This window comes from Triturus cristatus, chromosome 10 (assembly GCF_964204655.1).
Source record: "Triturus cristatus chromosome 10, aTriCri1.1, whole genome shotgun sequence".
Classification (NCBI taxonomy): Eukaryota; Metazoa; Chordata; class Amphibia; order Caudata; family Salamandridae; genus Triturus; species Triturus cristatus.
The window spans coordinates 1,172,074,995-1,172,098,230 of NC_140593.1; the positions used below are offsets into that span (position 1 = coordinate 1,172,074,995).

The following is a 23,236-nucleotide window of genomic DNA, read 5'->3' on the forward strand; positions in this document are numbered from 1 at the left end:
AGCTCAGAAGAAAATGTTTCAGGCTCCTTTAAAGGACTTCAGGAATTGGTCCCTGTGTCCTGAAAATGTTTTTAAAATAGGGTTTAAATGGGCAGGGTAGGGACATTCTGACCTGGTATTTATGGGGATGGGGAGCCAGAGGAACCCCCCAAAGAGGCCAAAATGTAAAAAGATTTCTTTGTACATGCTGAGAGTATTGTGGTTTTCCTGTTGGAAGGGTTTCTAAGCTTCACCTCCACGGTACCCCGGTACCGTTCAGGCTTCCTTTGAGGAAGGTAGCATTCAGGAAGCTTGCATTGTGTCATGGCACAATGGAAGTGAAGCTTGCATGACGGCATCACTGGAACATCGCAGTACATGAAAATAAAGAAAGAAAGAAAGCAAATTGTGAGTTTGGAACACATAAGACTTTGGGCACCTGTGGCAGGGTTGAGCTAGTGTCCTTGGCAGGCGCCATGCCCTGTGGCCAGCCTCTGCTGAGCATGATTGAAGGTGGTGTGCAGTGGGGAGGATCGGCCACATGTGGTCGGGGCTAAACAAGGGGCCTGGCTGGAAATTATGTCTGTGGCCAATCTCTAAATGTGCAATAGGGAATTGAGGTGTTGGGCACAAGGCTCGGGCAGAGTTGACTGAATATAATTAAAACCCCAAAAAAATCACAGAAACAAAGAAGGTAAAATTGATCTTAGAGTTAGGTATGGTACTAAATTACCAGAAACTCCATGAAAAAAGCAAAGTTTAATGTGACTTTATAATTAGGTATGATAATAAGTTCTGAGCTTAAAATATTGATTGAAAGAAAGAGATTAAACTGATATTATAGTTAGGTGTTGAAATAAGACACAAACTACTGTTTTGAATCCAAATAAACTGGAATTCGCCAGTTAAATTTAAGTGAGCTAACAATAATTTGTTTCACTCAATGACTCTATATGACCTCAAATATTACAAAACTCATGACATGTTAAATTGCATAATTTATGACATTTGCAGCATGTGTTGTGCTATTTCTCTAGCATGGAATGTGTCCTCATATCTAAATCGAAATGGGGACACACTGCACACTAAATGGTAGTTTTAAAATGTGTCTAATTTTGTATAATGCTGCAGAATTTTGGACAATTAGCCAAAAGGAGATTGCACAAATTTTGCACTCCTAGTTTTTACTCCCTTTTTACTCTAGTAATAAAGGGAGTAGGCCTTTTTATTGAACTTTTACTAATGTTTTGATAAAACACATTCTTGTTAAGTGTAACAAACAATTGTGAAATGACTTCAATGAATGACTTTATCAGATTGCTTTTTAAGAAACAGATTAATTGAGGCAATCAAACATAAGCCTTTGATTTTCCTTTTCACACCCATTTTTAACATATGATCTCAGTATCAGTTTACTTATTGTGGTTGTGTTCAAAGACATAGGACATAGGACAGTTCAAATTCCTTTCGCTTTAAGACTGGTTTCCAATCTCTTTGTCGGCCAAAAGCTCAGGGTTTATTGTGCAGGGGACTCATGCACAACATGCTGTTCCAATTCTCGATGTATTACTGTGAGCCTAAATAGACGGTGTTTATCCAGCAGCATCAGTTTATGTCCCAGGGGTATATAATCCACCAATAGGTATACAATGTCAAGCATTCATAGCATCAATATGAATAAGAAACCAAACTTATGCAGTTTCTAGTAAATTGCTAGTATATATGGAACAGTGAGTACAATATGAGTTGCCACATTGTGTGTACTGTGGAAAAAAACTATATTTATAGTACCTAGCTCTTAGGGGCAATTTAACACTTTATGAAAAATGTGGTAGTAAGTGCTGCAATCTGCAAGTTACAGGTGTTTAAAGGGACATTTACAAAACTAGTAGAAGACACATTTTTAAGAAGCATTCTTTCATTCCCAGAATACACATTTTAGGTTTGAAGCCGGTTTCAAGTCAAAGGAAAGATCAAGAAGAAGTCTCCCATTCGGAAAAACAGCACTTATTTTTCCCCTTCAAATGTAGAACCAACACAATTGGTGGAAAACCACATAAAGAGGAAAGAAGGAGAAAGACAAAGGCAAAGAACCAAGAGAAAGGGAAAAAGCAGGAACCATCAGGACTGACTTAAAGTGTATGGTGTGTCTGGTGGTGGATTAAAGATGAATGAGGTAGAATCAAGACCACGCTGTGTTGGTATTCTACACAGCGACATTTACCACCACCGGCTGCACGCTTCTAAGTCAAAGATTTAGCCCCCAGCACTTATTATTTTAGAAATTAACCACTAGATAAGGAGATGAGTAGCAACAAGTGAGGTCTTGAGTTATGAGTGAAGGGCCTGGTTTCAAATGAGAGAGAGGTTTTCCCTATAAGGTGTGGCAAAAGAAAGAGACAGAGGGGCTTATTAACAAGTCCCTTGCACTGCTGGTGCATCACATTTAATATGGGAAAAAGTGATGCACTGGAAGCGCAAGGGGCTTGCAAACAAGCCCCAGAATGTCTGCTGGTAATCTCCTTTTTTGAGGATCCCCACAATCATCTGGTTGATGTTGCTACTGGAGTAGGTATGGTGTAAGACTGGTAGCATTTCATTAGTGTTGTTAAGTTTGCTGACCTTGCAGAAAATGTACGGTGCCTTAAATTTGATGTGACTTGGTGCAAGTGAAGAACCCTGAGTTTGGGAGCAATGTGGTCGTGTTTCCTTTGGCACTTGGTTAGACAGCAGCTGCTCAGAAGACACATTTTAGTGGGTGGCAGTAGAATATAGGCTAGTCTATTGAACCATGTCAATGTGTGAGCGGATAGTTTCTTGCTTCGTTGTAGTTGAGACTGATTGTCAAACAAAAGTTGTTATCCTTCTTAGGAGAGTGATGTTAGAACCAATCAGATATTGTTAACTTTGAAATTAAATGCCAGATGTCAAATTTCAAAGCGGGTCACATATCTTTTGAGGGTCACTGTCATGTCCACCCCAATCATAAACAAAAAAGGTCATTTATTTTTGGAGGAAATTATTCTCTGTATTGTTTTCTTCAGTGCCTCCTTGACTTCCTGGTTCCTAAAGCTGTAGATGAATGGGTTTAACATGGGGGTTATTACAGAGTATACAGCACTTATAATCCCATCAGATTTCAATGTGTAGCTCAATGTAGGTCGGAAGTAAATGAAAATGGCTGTGCCATAAAAGAAAGAAACTACAGTCAGGTGGGATGAGCAGGTAGAGAATGCCCGCCACCTCCCTTTCCCTGAATGAATCTTTAGAATTGAGGAGATAATGATTACGTAGGACACAATTATGAACAGAAAAGGGCCCATAATGATCAGAGTACCTTCTGTAAATATAATAAGTTCATTGTTGGAGGTGTCACTGCAGGAAAGCTTGAGTAGTGCTGTCAAGTCACACAAGAAGTGGTGAATGTGGTTGTCAGCACAGTAGGACAAGTTTGAGATGGTGATGGTGTGCAGCAGGGAGTGCATGGAGGCAACAAGCCAGGATCCAGCTACCAAAGTCTTGCACAGCCGGGGGTTCATCATCACGCTGTAGTGAAGGGGTCTGCAGATGGCCACCCATCGGTCATAAGCCATCACAGCAAGAATCAGGTCATCTGTGATACCCAAGATCGCAAAGAAGAACATCTGCGAGAAGCACGCTGTGAATGAAATAGAACTCACCTCCATGAGAAGGTTTGCTAACAGTCTGGGGACAGTGACCGTAGAGAAACAGATATCAACAAAGGATAGATTGGAAATAAAGAAATACATAGGAGTATTCAGTTCGGGTTCACATCGAATGAGAATGATGATGAAAAGATTTCCTATCAGTGTCATCACGTAGATGATGAGAAAGAGCAAGAACATGCCTACAGACTTCTGTTGCTGGTCGGTGAACCCCAGGAGAATGAACTCCATTGTCTGATTATTTGGTTCCATGGACAGAGCAGGTGGAGACTGGAAGAAAGATGATACAATCAGTACAGAACTGTAACTGTATCTCTGAGCGTACCAACACTATAGCATTATTGTGCCTACACTCTGATTACTGTTATAATTCTTGGAAAATCTACAAAAAATTGTCTGTCCATTAGTCCTTAATATCTTATTGTACAATCACATCATCCTGAGAAGGCCGAAGGCTTTATTTCAACTCAGTAAAGAGAAGCTCCTAAAGGGATTGTTTCAACAATTATTCTTTCTGAAAATGCACTTTCAAGCTAGGGATTAAAGTTTCAACCTTAAACTAATTTCTTTGGAATATCAGTGTAGAAAGCCAGTGTCTGCACAACTTCCCATTATGGCCTCCTCAAATTTCTTCAGCAGGCACATTCATGATTCAAGATTCAAGATTCACTTCCTGCCCGAGGAGCTCACTTGTCACTTCTAAAGCAATGTGAGTAATCAGGAGGCATTGCTCTCAAATGTGAGCTGAGACCAGTGGCCCATATCTAATGTAACGTGATCAGAAGATGATGGAGACATTGCCCAGGATCTCAATTAGTGGAAGAGTCTGTCTGCTGTAGATGATTTAATGATACATCTTGAATACATTTGATTAGAAGTCCTATTGTTATTATTATTATCTCTCACCAAATATATAATGTGAGGATGTGGGCAATCAAGATTTCGGGTCTTATTCAGAGTTTGCCAAACTAGTTACTATGTCACAAATGTGGTGGTTGTTCCATCTGTCACATTGCAAGAGGGTTAAATTAGATGGCGCTAGTAACACACCGGATGGGATATCCAAACATTTGTGATAAAATCTTCCATCTGCCACATTCTATATTTGGGTCTGAAATAGGCACCTATTAAATTAAGTTTAATGTGAGTGACCAGGATATGATACCATTCCCATTATTTTTTGTTAAAATAACTCCAACTCTACTACTCAATGTAATGTGAAATTTTGGAATACAATGATGTAAGGATGGTGAAGTAAGCTAGTCCTAAATGCTATGTGTAGAGGACTAAACTTTTATTTCTAATTCAGGGTCTCCTGGCAAGAAGCAGCTGTTGAGGCCACCCTGTTAGTGTTTTGGTTTTGAGTGTTCACTCAGCAACAGGTAAGGCTGGCATGCACATAGGCATGGGCGGCAAATTCCGTTCCGCTCGCGGAATTTGCGGAATTTGCGTAATTTCGCGTTCCGCGGAGAACGCGAAATTGCTCAAAAGTCTGCTTTCCGCGATTTCGCGAAATTTTTGCTTGTTCGCGTTCTCAAAATGCATGTTCGCGAGATATTTCTCCTCGAGCACGCAAACAGCGATTGCGAACAGGAAAAAAGCATCGCGAACAAGCAATTCCGCGTGTTCGCGGAATTTCTGCGTGTTCGCGGAGATTTTTTACCGTTTCGCAGAGATTTGCGTAACGCAAATCCGCAAATTCCGCCCACCCCTACATGCACATTTATATTTAAGTTCTGGATCACATTGATTCAGCACAGCGTCATCATGTAATGCTGGTGCTAAATAGCTATATTCAACATATGACTCTACGGGTCAGATCAATCCACCCTGTCACATCCTATGTAATGTGAATTTGTGTGGTTCTTTATGTAGTCAGGAACTTCAGTACCCAAATCATCCTGTCCTGTCATGTGCCTTTGAAAGTAATGATATGGGTTACAGTACATTCAACGGGGTCTCATATTACAATTTGTTATTGTGAATGTAATGTCAAAGTTAATACTATGGTCATTATTGGCCTTTGATAGGAAGGAAAAACATTTTTCTTTTTGTGAAATTTCATGAAATTAAGTAAAGTTATGGAGAGTGTGGCTTATTGGTATCACACATGACTTTTGTTTGTGAGGGCATGTTTATAAATGTTATAAAAGGAGAAACAAGCATGCCTGACACCCGGCCTACTTAATGCATGGCAAATGAACAAGAAGTACTGAAGCCCTGTTGGTCCATTTGAACTGACAGACATTCTGCAGATACATTTTTTAATGTCTAATATGTGTAGACACAAGTTGACTCTCTACTAATGAGGGTTCGTATCACTTTCTTTATAGCCTTTCTTTGTTTACCACAACAATAAGGAAGCCTTGACAAAGCCAGTAGGTCAGATATTTTACTAATGATTGTTTGGTTTCTAGGTATTTGTGTATTAATTTTATGGCTGGGCGAGTCACTGAATGTTATATGAGTAGGTGAATGTGAGTGATTGTTAGAGGGATGCATTGTTCAGTGAATCTCAGCAACATATAGATGAATGTGTAAAGGAGCAGCAAGCATGTAGAAGAAGGCCCAAGATCTAAAATAACTGTGCCATCACACAAGGGAGTGGATGGCCCCATGACTTAGTTACCTACCTAACCATTGTCAACTCATATTCATAGCAGAACATTGCTAGAGCTTAGATATTTACATCAAAGCTCTGACTGTATGCATATGATGTAACTTGAATTTACTACATATTGACTGTATTTTACACAGTAATGGTTAACTTCTTAGTGGCATGGAATTTAAAATTTTGCTGACTGCTATCAAAGGCCATGTTCTCCAACGCATTATGTGGAGTTCGGCAAGCGGCAAAGTGTGTTTGGCAATACTGTTCACGTGGATTTTCAGTGCCAGGTGTTTATTCCGCACAGTAAAATAAATGTGAATGGCACCATGTGCACCACAAGAGTGCAATGCTAATTTTCTTGCAACTTGAGTAGATTTTCCCAACTCGAATGAAGAATTTTCTCAACGCAAGCGGTCACAACCATCTGCGACCTCCTGAATTGAGAAATCTGATGACCTGCAATGAGAAATCTCGCTGGGAGGTGGATTTTCCCCGTTCGCACTTGCCAACTTGAAGTTAGCAAGCGTGAGTGAGGAAAAATCGGTTGCGGAGTGGGTTTTTTCAGAACTACGCATGATCCGTGGAGTGTGGAAAGCTCAGCAAACTCAGCAAACTTGGAGGAGTTCACTACCCAGGCCTTATTGCCACCCCTCTTATTTTGCAATCCCTCGGACCAATATTGCTGGGGAATTCACCTGGAAGTCATCTGATGCACAGCCCTAGATATGAAGTGCACCTTTTGGAGTAAACATATGTTGCCCTTTAACTGTTTGAGCATGGATAGAAACACTGTCATTTAATGGGATAATTTAAGGCAAATAATGGAGACGTCAAACATGTATTGGTCATGATGGATCCATTCTCTGTCCATTGTTTATTGTCCTGTATGTAATAGTGTTCTGCACTCGGCCACTAGCGTGAGGCCGTCCTTCTCAAGAAACATTAGAGCATTGGGGCAGAACAAAGGTGCGGGTTGGAGACAACATTTCCCTGAAAAAGAAAATATTTAAACAACCATTAAAAAGGTTCAACCAGTCCACACATTTTGGTGAATGCCTGAGTATGTTATGGGATAAAGTCCTAGACTGGTTCAGGGCCACTTCCCATCATCAAATTGCAACCCTAGTGTGCTCCCCTGAACTCTTGGTCATTGAGGGTTACCTGTACAATGCCCCTTCATCCAGCCAATCCTCTCCATCATGTGCAGCTCTCAGTGTTAGCTGCCACTCGCTTCTGAAATCATGTCTAAAGCCACTACATTTCCTGCGCAATGGTGCCCAGGTCTGTAAATGACCTCTTAGGCAAGTGTTGTATCCGTTGCCACTGGTATCCATGGCCCGGTGCTGCTCCCCCGGTCTCTGTGACAAGCCTCATACCTTTGTCTTGGGAATGCCCAATGTCCGGTGTGCTGCTGCAGCTGTCTTGATCTGGTGACCCTCCCATCAATATATGATGCGCAACAGGCGGCCCCAGCCAAAGGAGACCATCTTGCTCTGGAAAGATTCTGTGATGGGAATTAAGTCCTGTCATTGTTGTAGGGTGATTACAGAGACGTCCTAAAACAGGGTGATCTTGTGACCTTAAAATTAGAGTGGATGGGCATCCCTTGATTTGCATCAAATCTAATCCTTCTATTGTAAGCCATGGACACAAGCTAAGATATCTGGGGCCCTAGTATTATTATTTCCTCCTGTACGCCACACTCTGTGTGATCTGAAAAGCTGGATTGTTTTTGTAGCCCCCACCCCTAGAATGTACTGGAATAGGGCCCTCACATAGCCCATAATGTATATGCCATCAGCAGCCGAAGTGACCCCATGGATCTTGAAGCTTTTGCGGCGAGAGTAGTTTTCCAAGTCCTCTGTTTGGACTTGAAATTTCACTACCCCCTCCTGTGGGTGCAGTAAATTCTGTTGCAGATGTTTGGTCCCCTATTCCCTCTCCATTTTGGCATCTTCTAGAGCGCCTATCCTGTCCTTCAGAGAATTGAGGTCCAGCTGCACCCATTGTAATTCTTCAGTGAGGTTTTGTTTCACCATTTGGAGGTTCGTTCTTAGGGAGTCAAATAGGGTTTCTATAAATGCACTTCTAAGTGGAGCCTGTTCGTCACCCTGCTCCCTGCAAGGTGGGCTCTTTTGTGGATGCACTGCCATGTCCTGAACTATTTGGTCCTCCTTGCTTTTGGTGAAGGCAATTGCACCCAGTCCGTTAGTATTCCGAGTAAAGCCTTCTCCGTCTAACCCCTGTGAGGAATATGCAGGGGCTCCAAAGATCACTGCACATAGTACATATGGGCCAAGAAGAGGATCCCCACTGGACTGTCCACCTGGGGAAGAATCTCCAAGTCTCCCCAGCCCACAATCTACCCCAAGGCCAGATGTTTGGAATATACCCAGCCGTTGAGGGGCCTTCTGTATGCTGAGCTCTGCAGGACACTGCCTCCAACAAGGCCTGGGGCCTTCATTTGCTCCTCCATGCGGCTTTTGCAGGGTTTTATGGCTCCCCCAACTCAGGCACTCATGAGCTTTATCCAGTTGAGTTTAACAATGCCCCAGGCCCCATCCTGCCTTTGCCATCTGAGGACTTTGTCAACCAAGACCTCGGCCGTTATAGACACACCCTGTGCTGGATCCGCAACTTCGGCAGCACCACTAGAGGACTTCCTGCACCATCGCTCACTTCCTAAAGCCGGCCACAATGGGCCCCTTGTGACCTCTTGTATGCTGGAGGGACAGCACTCCCACATGAATGAATGAATGAAATAAACATTTATAGAGTGCATAGCTACCCTGAGGCATCCCAGCGCTATTTGCTGAAAGCGGACTGAAATAGCTCCTTTACTGAATGGGTTGGAAAAGCCAGGTTTTTAGTAGTTTCCTAAAAGACATGTGGTTTGTTTCTTGTCGTATATAGGGTGGAAGAGCATTCCATAGTCTAGCTGCATTAGAAGAGAAGGAGTGTCCACAGCTTCTTGCTCTCTTTATTTTTGGCACTGTTACGAGAAACATGTTTGCTGAGCGGAGGCTTCTGTTTGGGTAGTAGGGGGTGATCATTGATCGATTTATCGCTGGTCGCTTCCCCCAGAAAGACTTATGGGTGATACAGAGTGCTTTGAATTTAATTCTTATTGATATTGGTAGCCAGTGTAGAGTTTTCAGGGCAGGTTTGGCTGATTGTTGATTCGGGAGGCCCAGGAGCAAATGAGCTGCACAGTTCTGAATAATATGCAGTCTAGTTGTTGTGGCCTTAGGGGCTCCCAGATAAAGTGCATTTCCATAATCCATTCGCGAGAGGATGAGAGCCTGGACCATTTTTCTCCTTGCCAGGAGCGGGAGGAGGGGCAGGACTTTCCGTAACATCCTTATGATGCCATAACAAGTGGTGGACAGTTTAGTTGTTTGGTACTTTGGTCCCTAGCTGAGCCAGCACCCAGGAAAACCTACTAAACCCACAAATTTCTGAAAACTAGGCACCCGGAGAGTCCAGGATGGCAAGACTTCCATGGATCTCCTGCGGTTTTCTTACACAGACACCCTTGCAAACCTCAAACGATGGCTGAAAACACACATTTTCCTCATATTTCTGTGAGTGAAAGTTCTTGAACCTGCTGGGAGTCCCAAATTTAATTTACCTAACATTCTCTCACATCTCCCTATGAAAAAGAAGTTACCTCACTTGCCTGGGAAAGGAATCAAAACTTAACATGAACAAATCAAATGTTTCAACGGCAAATTGACCCCTTTTTGCAAATTGGGGCCTTAACTCAGCCGACACCAAGACAAACATACCAAACCAGCTCATTTTTGGAAACTAGGCTGCCAATGGAGTCCAGAATGATGTGACGTATTTGGATCTTAGAAAGTTTTCTTACCCAGAAGCCTTCTGGGTTTAGCTAATCTCAAAGTTTAGCTAAAAGCACAAATTGTCCTCATATTTCTGTGATGTTAAATTCCAGAATCTGCAAGGAGCCAACAATTCCCTACCACCTATCATTCTCCACATTTTCTGATAAAAATGGTACATCCCTTGTGTCAGCCTGAGCCTAGTGATTGCAACAGGAATGAACTAAACCCTTGACAATAGAAGTCCTCACAGTAGAGGAAACCATGTATAATGAAGTCCCTGCCAAGCACTACCATAGTCCCTGGTCTTATCTGTTCTTGTTGCGAGCACTACAGCCAGCCACACAAGTGAGTTAGCTTTATGAAGGTAAAGTTTAGCAGGGCAATGGAACAGGAGGAATCGTCATCGTGAGGGAGCCTTGGGTCAAAGCGTCAGTGAAGATTTCTACTCTCAGACTCAGTCTATTTTTTGGAAGTTGAAAATCTCCAGCGGGACGAGGCTGAGGGCTGTAGCCATAAACAGTTCCTGAGGCTCGGATACCCCCTTGGCGAAGAACTGCTGAACAGGATTTTCTGCTGTGGTGAAGAACTTAGCGGTAGAAGCCCCAAACTAAATCCGACCAGCGAGAAACCCGGGTGGACAGGCAATTAGGTGGGTCCCAGTCTTCTCCTGGTTCATAGATCAGTTTTTGGCCAAAAATCTTTCAAGTCTTCCTTTTTGGGTTTGCCCATTTGTGTACCTTTAGTACCACAATCAAGAGTTCAATGCTGGTGCAACATAACTTGAGGGTTCAGGAGTCACTTACGTTGGATCCAGACACTGTTTAAAGATGGTGGAAGTCTTTTTGTGTCCCTGTGGCTCTGAACTAGAGACCAGAAAACTAGCCCTTGGAGTCACTCTGGTAGTCCCTTTGTTTGGGTGAAGATGCAGGGCTCAAAAAAGGGCTAAGAAATTGGCTACAAAAGCAACCCTTAATCCATGAGTACTTGGGTAGAAAACAACTTTATGCTACAGTGGCTCGCATAAGTATGGTATAAAAATGATAATAAGTGAAGAGAGGCCAAAAAGAAGTCTCAAAGCTATTTTAGCAGAAACTCCAACACATACTAGGCCCAAATGAGTTCTGAAAACTCAAACACTTGTATTGTGCACATAAAACAAAATACAACAGATACCACTGTAAAAGAAAAAGAATATCTACAAATACAATGCAGTAAAGCAATCACAATTGTCCAGTCATGAAGACTTGACTGCACCCCGTGCTTAATGTATCTCTAGTGTCAAAGCACAACAACTGTAATAAACTACAAAAGTAAAGAAAAAGGCTTTTACTATGTAACAGACAACTACTGAGAGATTAATGGTATGTATTGTTCAGAGAATGTACACAGACAAATGTTTGTCGTTATGGTGGTCTGTCAATGGAGTTTTGACCATTAAAAGGAGGAGGGGATCTCATCAGGACTATGAATGCAGGGACATTCCGAATCAAACAGAAAAAGCAATGAGGGGAATGTGGTGGTGGATCGTTGTGGGAATAACCCGAATAAAATGAAAGACCAGGACTACCTGAATGTTGTTGGACGTGTAATACAGGAGTGAGCATGCACACTGAGTAAATCAAAACATAATACTTTACTCTCTGCATTGCTGTGAAAGGAATTAAATGTGCATGATGGAGGGTCACGCTATGTGAGTAAGGCTGTGTGAAGTCTACAACTTGTCAATGACTTACCAGGGTATGACTACTACCGGCAACTACTGGTAATATTGTTGGGAGCTTAATAAGTTGAGCATCAATGGGTTGCTGTACGCTCATGGATTATACTGCAGGGAATCAGGAAGTGGGAATAGTGCGAAGTTGGCCTGGTATATGCTGTCCACTAGTTATAGTGGGCACCCTGTATCAGTCCAAACAACCCCTTATGGTGATAGGTTAAAGACAACCTTTATTGAAAGCTATCCTAGTGGTAGCTATGGAGAGCAGTCTTCAGGCTAAGTCTTGAAGGAATGTAAAGCAGCTTGTTTTACCAGTCAGTAATCTCTTGAATGACCAAATGAAAGGACAACCACACCAGGTATATTTTTAAAATATATGTATTTATGATAAAACACACCCCTCTAGTCTCTTTATGAGGCTAGAGTTTGAAGTACTTAAGTTACAAGTCAGTATTCAACAGTAAAAGCACAAATACACGTTTGGGCCCTAGGGGCGTACCAAACCATATGCCAAAAAAGTGGTATAAGAACCACGACTTAACTAGACACAAGGCCTAGAGCCTGTAGAAGTGCTTGGACCACAAGGAACCACCCAAGGTAGTGACACAGGGGACCCACGCGTGCAGTGTGAGAACACAGCCGTGAATCGCCATTAACTTCTATAGGGAAAATTGCGGTTGGAAATTAAGAGTTTAAGGACACTTAGAGGACAACCATAAGCAAACCCTTTTGGACTTAGAGGTGTCTAGGGCCAACACCCACGGGAGCACCGGACTACTCGAGTTACCTCACCCAGGGAAGCCGGGTGCATAGGTGTCAAATGGTGTCGGGTCGCGGTCGTTTTCAATGGAAGCTGCCTTTGAAGTGCTGCTGTCGTGAAGAGGAGAAGTGTCAGAAGCGATCCAAGCCTGGATAGAGGATGGAAGGAACCTGAAAGCAGAGGGGACAGAGTCTGGGTCACTAGCCAGTGACCAGGGGCACGATAGTCGAATGCCCACAGATGTCGGGTGCTTCCGGTGAGTTGACGGGAGTCTTGACTCTTCAGCCATGAGGTCCAGGAGGTGTCGATGACAACCAGGAGCTGGATTTGAGCTGTCCCACAAAGTCTGTTGAGTGCTGCAGTGTTGGCGGCCGAATTGGACCTAACAAGCCTTGGCAATGGCAAGTCACTTGGAAACAGAGAAAGGACTTCGGTGCAAACCAGCAGGGTCTGTGGGACTAACCCAGCAAGGTTAAGTCAGGGCACGTCTGGAGCAACCAGGAAAGCCCAATCAGAAGAGGAGTTGCCTTCGTGGGGACCCACTAGCCAACGGGCTAGTGATCGTGAAGGAGCCTCAAGCAGTCACACTGGGAACTGGCCCACGGGTCACTCGTGGAGTGGAGGCTAGCGATCTTTGGTGCTGCAGATTCCCAAGGTTGGGTCTACTCATAGCCCAAAGCACAACTCGAGGAAGACCAGGAAGATGATGGATTGGCAAAAGTTCATGGTGTCCAGGGGTCACGGTTCCACGTCACCCATGATAGCCATGGGCCTCAACTTTGCTGTGGACTCAGGGTAGCCTCAGGGAAAACTGGAAATCCACCTCTGGTGATGCAATGACTTTAGCGTCTGGTGGGAGCTTCAGCAATGCAGACTGGTCAGTTGCTTCTTTGGTGCCTGCCAAGCAGGGGAGTCACTCCTTGACCCCAAGGGAGATTTCTTCCGTCTTCTAGTTGAAATAGAAAGTTGAAGGTCCAGGATATATGTTGCAGAGTTTTGTCCAGGGTAATCTAAAGTCTCAAGGCCTGGGTCCCATACTTATACTAAGTTTGGGGGTTGGACATACTCTAGGGACCCACCTATGGGAGGGTTTGGAAAGAGGGGTGGTTGCACCCATTTACTTTGTCCAGTTTCAGGCCAGAGCAGGGGCAGGTAGCCCCTGCAACCGGTTTGAACTGGACTATGCACAGGGACACCAAGTGTGCCCCCAGTGCAGGACTTCAAAGCACCAGAGAGTGCTCCTGCCCAGCCCCAATACACATCTGCCTGTCTGGGGAGGTGGTTACACCTCCCCGGGACAGGAAACCTATTGTCCAGGCCTCCCCTGCCAGAGTTTCGGTCAGCAGCAGGAGGCCAGACCCGCGTCTGTGGCAGTGGCATCCATTTTGTGATGCCAGGGCTGTAGAAAGTCTTAACCGGGTAGACCAGTGTGAACATGTCTCTCCCTCTAGAAGGGTGGAATGCTACCCCCCACTGCCAGGGGGAGGGAGGGTAGTATTCCAAAGTGTTTGACACCAAACACGACATGTTTCTGTGCAGCCAGTCCAAAGTTAGTATTTACTGTGAGGTTATAATACACTTAAGAGTATATGGTCAGGCTGCACCACAAACAGCATCAGAGGAGGTACTCCGAACGCTGCAGAGGGGCTCTGCTCATGCAGGGGCATCCTCTCACATAAAAACCAAGCACTCTGCCTTCAGGATTGTCAAGGCCTGCCATAGGAGTGACTTATAGGTTTTATATGTGTGTTCAATGGTAGTGATATAGGTAGCCTATACCACAGTAAGGGGTGCAAGTACCACCTTACACAGGCTGCAGTAGCAGACCTGTGGTGTCATTTTGGAGTGCTTCCCAGGGGTGGCATAATACATACTTCAGCCCCTGGTAGGCCTCTGAGGTACCTATGCCCTAGGTACATAGTATACCATATACTAGGGGCTTATATGGCACTCCAGAATCCAATTAGAAATGTACCTAATTTACATGGAAACCATTTTAGAGGAAGCAGCTAGGCTGGGGTCCTGATTAGCAGGGCCAAAGCCAGACCAAGGTCAAAAAACAGTGAAACACCAGCAAAAAGTGGGGTACCCATATGAAGCAGATCCTACTCTCCTACAGGAATGACATCAGTCTATCTAAACCGTTTTTCAGCCGGGGGCCAAATCCAAATACAGCTGAGGAAGAAACCTTCCTAGCATAAGAGAGTCTTAAAGTGTCAGTGGGTCACTGTATACTTAAGTGGCATACTGCAGAGCGTGTATCCTACAACTCATTCCTTGCTGATCAGTCGCGCATGCTCTCAAGGTCTGTGTAATAGAAATAGACTTGAATTGGATTAGAGTGGAGCCTTGGGAATAAAGAAGCTTGAATCAAGGAGCATTCTAGCCCTCGAGTCAGAGACGGACCACCCCAAGAGAGAGGTGGGCGCGTCTCTAAGGTAAAGACAACAACCAATGTGAGACCAAGCCACAATAGTAGCAGGCATTACTTAAAGATATTCCTAAAAGAATAAAACAGTAGTGGCATACAGAACTAGTAAGGAATAGTGCGACCATTGAGGCTGGCTCCAGGCAGCAAAGCAGTCCTTCCAGGTACAGCAGAGCAGTCTTGGAGAGGACACAGCAGTCACAAACACAGACAGTCCTCTGAGAGTGGTTATCTTCAGGTCCGGAAGTGAACTGAAGCATGTGTCTGAAAGTCCTATTTTTATACCCTGGTGCCCTTTCTTTGAAAGTTGGAAGAAGCTTCTAGAAAGGTTCTTTTGAAGTGCATGAAATTTCCTGACTCCCCTGGTTCCAAGCTAGCTACAATGACATTGTGGAAGTGATAAGTATGTAAAGGCATAACACAGCCTACTCAGTTGCAGGTGGCGTTGTGCTCAGAAGAGTATGATGAGATGGAGGGGTGTGAGGAGGACCCTTTTGAGGAACCAGCTGCAGTGGAAGGGGGTGTTCTGACCCCTAAAATGGAGCCTCCTGCTAAGGCAGGGAGCAGTGTCTCTTCCTGCAACTTGTTCACAGAAGAACTGGTGGAGAGGAGGGAGAAGATGGAATTCAAGCTGAAAAAGGCCAAGTTAAAGTTGGAGGCACGAGAGAAGAAGGCTGAAGGGGCCTTGGAGGAAAATACATTGTTATTGGCCCATTAACTGAGGCTGTAGGAGCTGGACATCAAGGCCAGGCAGAGTCCAGCAGTGATGGAGGCAGCATTCCCACAGTGTCTGAAAGAGAGAAAAGAGTTCACATTCCCAAAGATTTGGTGCCAAATTATCTGGTAGGAGACAATACTAGCAAATGCTTTTCTGCCTATGAGGTAGCCCTGAGGGTTCACAAGATCCCAGAAGGGCATTCGGGATTGTGGATTTGTCAAAACACATGCACACTGTGGTGTGAGACACACTTATCACTCCAGACGTTGGGGACAAAACCAGGTACACTCCAGTGAAAGCGTTTTAATTGCGAACGCCAAAGGTTCAAGGACAACCAGAAGCTCCCCAACCAATCCTGAAAAGATTAATGAGAATTACTCCTTCAAGGCACTGAATGGTTGGCTGCAGGGCAGCAAAGATAATGATTAATATGGGCTGTACCATCTATTCATGAGAGCACATGCTCAGTGTTTGCTTTACAAAGTTTTTCTAGCACTTAATTGACAGTAAGCTGACTGATCCCATGAAGCTTTCTGAAGTGGCGGAACTCTAGGTCAGCATCAGAGTATCAAAGAAGGTATCTGGGAGTGACCCCAAGAAGGGTGGTCCAGGTTTTACCCAGCAGAGTGGGAAGAGGTTAAAGAAGACACAGACAACTCCCAGAGCAAGGGGGTAAGGGTTCCAATGCCCCTTCTGAGTAACAGGGGGATGGTTCTTTTGGTTTTGGCTCAGGGCGCCCCATTCCCAACTCTGCTGCTTTGAGTGCTCTCAGTTAGGACACAATCAGGGGTGTTTTGTCAGTTCAAATCAAACTATCCACTGATGAGACCTCTACACAGGTGGCCAATATGGCCTTGGGGATAAGTAGCCAATACATAGAGTCAACCTACTCAGCTGAGGTGGCTTTCCCTACCACCACTGATGTCTCTGGTTTGGAGGTGAGTAGGAATCTCTGAGAAAGCATGACTGAGCTACTCAGGTCATCCATAAACCAAGAATCCAGCCAACGTTGACGGGGCCAAGTCGTGTAGTTCCTACTTATTCATAGGATCTGTGCGTTTGTTGGACAACATACACTTTGGGCCAGGTGCTTATACTGATTCCATGCAGCCCGCAGTATATGCTGGCCTAGAGACCAGCTCGCGCACAGTGCGACCACAAGCCCTCTAACCCAAACAGTGAGTGAACGGTTTCTGGCAACCACTGAACAGGACACCCCGGACCCTTCAGGGATTGTGGTAACATTTCTAGAACCCTTTTGCTCAGTCACTCATGCTCTTTTGTTCTCAGTGAAATATACAGAGAATACACACTAGGACAATTTCAATATATGTATTGAACCAACGTTATTCTTGTATAGAATACATGTGCTGGGATAATCAGTAGACAGAAGCAGATGAAAGTGATTACAAGCAACAAATTGGTAAATAGCAAGTATAGTTCCACCATGGTGCTAATACAGTGTATATAAGCAGGCATATGAAACAATGAGTAATCAGATGTAATCCTACTATACAATCCCTACTCTATGTGTGTCTGGAGTGTATATAGGTGTGTATCCAAAAATCCCCCCATGGGATGATCCAACCCATTTACCTGGCAGGGAAGAATGTAGGACCCCATCCTTTTCACGAACTGGACAGCCCTGATGGAGATGTCAGGCAGCTGCTCGGTGAAGCCTCAGCATGCAGGTACCCTCAGTGTCAGCTGAAGTGTCTCCTCTGCTAACCCCAGGAAATGCCTAATTATTTATACTAAAAGCATCCTTCGATGAACGTGTAGGTTAGCATTGTTGTGGTTATGCAGATAACCCTGTCATCCCCTGGATGAAAATAGAACAACATTTGTACATTGTGCGTAAAGGCCTTGTACTCTGTGTTCAGAGCATCACGATAATGTTGCACAAAGCAGATGTGCAAGCCAAGCAGTTTCAGAGAAACTTATCCAACATGGGTATGCATGCAAATTTGTGCAAAGGTTGTTGTGCAGAATTTCTACATGGGCCGAACTCATGCACATTGCAGATGGTATATAGAAACTTAATCCATTGGACAACATCCCTACCCAAATGCATTCACTTTAATGCTGTCATAATAAAAGGTAGAATGCCTCAGCTGCATCAAGGAACATGGCCACTGCATTAATATATATGTCAATTTGGTGTTGACCACAACATTTGCAAGCTAACAGCTGTGGATCTACCCAGTATAAAGTCTGATTAGTCTGAAATCACCAGGCCATTTACCATAGGGACCAAGCTCTTACCTTGAATCTTGAATAATATTTTTCTGCTTGTATTTATTAGGGAGAGTAGCCTGTAGGGGTAGTTTATCAAGTTTTGGTAATATAATGACTAATGCCTCACAAGTGATGTGGCTACTGTCCTCAGGATTGCAGCTCCTGCAAACACAGAGTAGCAATGGGGTAAACTCTCTTATATATTCTCCATTTATAGCTGAATTTGTTTTCGTTGGCCAATCATACTCTGTGCACTATACCGCTGCTAACTAGTGCTAAAGTTCTTGTGCTCGCTTTCCTAAACATGGTTTAAATGGATCACACCTGATTGGCATATTTAATTTACTTACATGTCCCTTGTAGAGTGGTATACCATATACCCAGGGCATGTAAATTAAATGCTACTAGTAGGCCTGCAGGACTTATTGTGCCACTGTTAGAAATGTGGTTGTTGGTTGATTGGGGTGAAAAGCCTGGTCAAGGAGCAACCACAATCCTAGCCAGGGTAAGGTTCAAACAAACCCCAAATTAACCTGTGCTCGTCCTCTGGTAGCTTAGAACAGAGCAGGGAGGCTTAACTTAGAGGCAATGTGTAAAGTATTTGTGCAACACTTCAAACAGTAAAACAGTGAAAATACCTCCTAAAACGTTTCCACACCAGGGGGAATATTTACATGCCCCTATCGCCACGGTGACGTCACTTTTTACTATTTTCCTGTGGCAATAGGAGTTTCTCCTTATTTACAAGGCAGCGTTAAGCCACTTAACGCGGCTTAACGCTGCCTTTTAAATAAGGCCCCCGTTCACGCTATGCTTAGCGTGAAAGGGGAGGGCAAAGTGTGTTGCTGTGGGTGATCCACAGCTACACCCATTGATTTTGATTCTGCCTCCTATTTACAAGGGTGGCGTAAATAGGAGGCAGCACCAAAATTAAGACCAGGGAATACCTGGTCTTACCCTGGCGCAATGAGGAGAAATGTTTAATTTCTTCTAATTGTTGCTGTTTTCATGTGTGCTGTGTTGTGCACCACACATGGAAACAGCAAAAGGCCAATGATTGTTTATATACAGGAAGGTCCCCCTTACTGCACTTAAACAATCATTTAAAAAAAATGCAGTTTTGCAACTTGTATGTGTGCTGCATTAAGCAGCACACATAGAAGTTACAAAACTACATTTAAAGATTGTTAATGTGCAGGAAGGGGAACCTTAATGCACATAACAATCTTCCCCTGAATGCAGACACCTTTACACTATGGTGCAAGGATGCCTGCGTTTGCGTTTTGCTGCTAAGTTTAGCACAGGGGGAAATGCAGGGCTGCACCATATTCTTGTAAAAATGGTGTAGCCCTGCGTTTCTGAAGTGGCAGGATGAGGCGTTAAGCCAGAAAGGCTACCACCTCACTCTGCCTCTTCCCTTGTAAATATGCCCCCAGGTTAGAAAAATAGCTCTGACTATATTAAATAAAACATGACCATAACATCAAATATCCAATTTTTAGAACTAGAGAAATTGAATTTTAAAGTTTATAGTGAAAAATAGCACCAAAATGCACAAGGCACTAGTGGGGATATCTGGTTGTGCTGGACCGGGACAAAGTCACAAGTTCCGGCCGACTGAGATGGAACGCGGTCTGGCCACAGGGACCCAGTTAGGCCCCCTGAACAGAATACCTTAAATCCTGGTTGCAGAGCGCTGCGTGGATCCGTGTCAAAGATGTGTTGCACAGCCGAGGTAATGCATCAGTTCCAAGATGCGGCCAGGCTGCGGTGCAGGGGTCCTGTCTTATGGACATGGAGGATCCTGGTTTTGATGAGCTGATTGGTAGGAACTACATGACACCTCACCATTACCAGGATAAAAGTGAATAACCACTTACCTGACCCGATAGAGATTGAAAGGGGAAAGAAAGGGGGATGTCACCTATCATCGATATTAATTGCTCAGAAGATGGAGTCAGTGGCCACTCTGCTCGGAAAATGCAATCATACATGGCATATTAAATTTGGACATCAATGCTTATGCTTTAACTCTATGCCAACAACGTCATGTTAGTAGTGAGAGACCTGGAGGCTGGACTGGATACCATAGTCCAAGAGATCATGATATGAGGCAGGTGGTTTGGCATTACAATTAATTTGTCCAAGTTGGCAATGACTCCACTGACAAGGATAACTACGCCCCCCATCTTAGAGTAGACTATGCAGTGGCAAGAGTCTACAGTGAGCTATATAGGTATACAATACCACTGGCGTCTAGAGGCATGAAAACTTTGGTAAATATCTAAACAAAATCACCATCAATATTGAGAAAAGAAACAGATGGCCAATATTTACTGCTAGCAGAATTACAATCTTGAAGATGGTTGTTTTGCCCCAACTGCTGTACCTTATCCAAAATTTCCCAGTTCCAAACCAGTTAAACTCTCTCATGATCCAGCTGGCATGGTCAGGCAAGCAGACTTGAGAAAAATAGAAGACCATGCAAGAGCCCTTTGAGGAAAGTGGCTCTGGCACACCGAACTGTGAAATATATATGACTAAGTAGTGCAGGCTAAATTCACACAGCACTGGTTTCACAATATTAGACAAGTCCCTCTTTATAATTTTAACAGAGGCCAATAGCCGCACTCCCACTACATACAGCACAAATGAAAAAAGCTTGGAGACTAAAGGATGAGATCCATACAGTGCACTACACAATATTGGCATGGTCAAGGCTGGAGGGAATATGTGGTGTAGATGCCTTATAGAATAACCTGTTGAAGCAACATGTTAACTGCTGGCTGTGAAGTGTTTCCAGCAGCGCTTCCAAGTGTGACAATCAACCCCTATAGGGAACATATAGGGAACATGTGTGTGGACAACAAGTAGATCGCTCCACCTCGATGCAAATCACCATTGGGTTCCCACACTGTGGGCTTACCCAAGCTGCTCCCGGTTCTTTGGCCCAGCGGAGGGAGTGCGCTCGCATGTCTCGCCCCAATCTTCAAGATGTCCCCGGAGTTTGCCTTCTTGTATGAAGACTGGAGGCAGACTCACCACCTCAATCTTGGTTGACCCTACAGAGGAGGATGAGTTGCTAAGACAGGCCATCATCCAGGCAGGTAGGGAGCGCAGTGACCCCTCAGTGCTCCTGTCCTTCAATCCTGCCATGACCGATGGCAGGGCCGCACTATGACCGATGGCAGGCCCCAACTACCTCCTCTGTCCTGGTGAGGTCCATTCCGATGAAAGCTGTGGGGGAGCTCAATCGTATCTTCCAATTATCTGCCACTTCTACTATACCACCCTCATCGGGCCCCGGCAGCGGCCTGACCTCCAACGTCACTCTGCAGGTCCTTGTCACCCCTCCTGGAGCACTTTCATCACCCTCTTCCCCCCAGCTAGGACCATGGCTCCCTCAATACCCTCAGGCAGGATTTTGGCTGCAGGGCGGGCCTCTGCTTCGGGTTCCTGTTCTCGGCCGGTAGCTCCAGCATGCACATGTCTTGTGATATCCTATTGTGGAAGCACATCATATGTAAAGCTTCTAAACTACAATCAATAACATATACCCATCTAGTATCTACAATTCAAAATTACACATTGTGCCATTTTCATCGTAGACTAGGTAAAACCAGACACAGGCAAGATCTCACAAATCATAACACAAGGTTATTTTAAAAAAAGGTACTTAGTTAAGCATAAATGTATTGAAAACCTTTTCAAAGCAAATTTGTTTTGCACACTGTTATTCCCAAATGTTTCACCTCCTTCAACTCATGTTTTTTTTTCTTTGACTATTTCATACTTGTATACAATGTGTTATCCCTGTAAAGCACTCTGATACCCTAACGGGTCACGCTCGCACTCTATAAAACACTAAATAAAACAAAATATATAAAAGGGACATTCTTTTATTGAAGAAAGTGGTGAAAAATCCTCCATCCACTTATCTGCATTTGGCTTGAGCCTTGTTTTCCAATAGAGCAATATACTTTTCTGTGTCATAAATAAATCCTTCTTAAAAAATGCTGTTCACCCTTGTGAAACATAATGAAGCAGAAATGATAAAGAGAAAAGTGTAGCTGATGAGGCTTCATTTTAACTAGGTGATCACCCTTAATCTAACAAAGATTCACCCCAGAAGGATGTTCCTGATCACACTGCCACAAAATATTGAGCTAGTCAGATTGCTTATTGCAATACCAGCAGATATCAAATTCTATTACACTCCAGCTCTTATTCAGGATTTGGGGAGTAATTCTGTTTGCAGCAATTTTATGCTGGGATAGTCTAATATTTGGGTCAAGCATCAATGCAAGCTGATATGCAAGATTCCTTCCCAGCTAGAAGTCTAGAAACTCAGATTCTGCATGAGGTCCTAGAAGTATCAGGACTGCTGAATATGTTTGATAGAATATTAGAAGTGCAGCAATCTTAGAAGTTGATAAAACATGCTCCCTAACAATCAGGGTGAATGAGTAAAAGAATAGTCTCCCATTTCACTCTGGCTCTGGAGCCACTGGCCACGTGGATCAGGCAGGAACTGCCTTATCCAAAGACTAAAATGAACAGGAAGTTGGGAGGACAGCATGTCTTTATAAGTGGATGACATTTTGCTATACCTCTCTGACCCAGGCCCCACACTGGACAGAACAAAGCACATTCTTACATTATTTTGCCAATACTCAGGGTACACCATCAACTGGGACAAATCCCTCATTTATCTCCTACCTGGGGAGGTACCACGACTGCCTCAAGGTTGTGCGGTTATGGTCACACTGGCAGGCTTTCGGTACTTAGTGATCTACATTACTGCAGACCACGAAGATTTCTACTCAAGAAACCTGGAGCCCCATTTGGTACACCTCTGCAGCACCATACAATATTGAAGGACCCGTCTGTTGTCTCACATGGGGGAAAGCTACCCTGTTAAAAATGATGGCACTACCCTACTTTCCCTACGCACTACATAACACACCTATTTTTCCCCCCTTCCTACCTTCAGGCCATCAACAGGGAAATCCATACACTGCTCTGGGATGGGGGCCCAGCTCATATTGCCCTCCACAAACTGACAAGGCGATGGTATGATGGTGGTATTGCCCTTCTAAACATACAGCAGTACAACTGGGTGGTGCAGCTTACTACAATCAATCAGTGAGACCATCTCCCAGACGGAGAACCTGCCTGCCACCATGTCAGACTGCCCATGCTCCTGAAAGGATACCTCAGGCATTATATGGTACCTTGTGTCCCAAAAGTTTCC

General features: G+C 44.1%; 1 protein-coding gene across 1 annotated transcript; it reads right to left on the minus strand.

The window, feature by feature from the left end:
* Nucleotides 1-2,978: 2,978 nt before the first annotated feature.
* LOC146796896 (olfactory receptor 1f45-like) lies at nt 2,979-3,917 on the minus strand. Its single transcript, XM_085631429.1, has one exon. It carries the CDS (start codon nt 3,915-3,917, stop codon nt 2,979-2,981), a length of 939 nt encoding a protein of 312 aa, XP_085487555.1.
* Nucleotides 3,918-23,236: the final 19,319 nt, after the last annotated feature.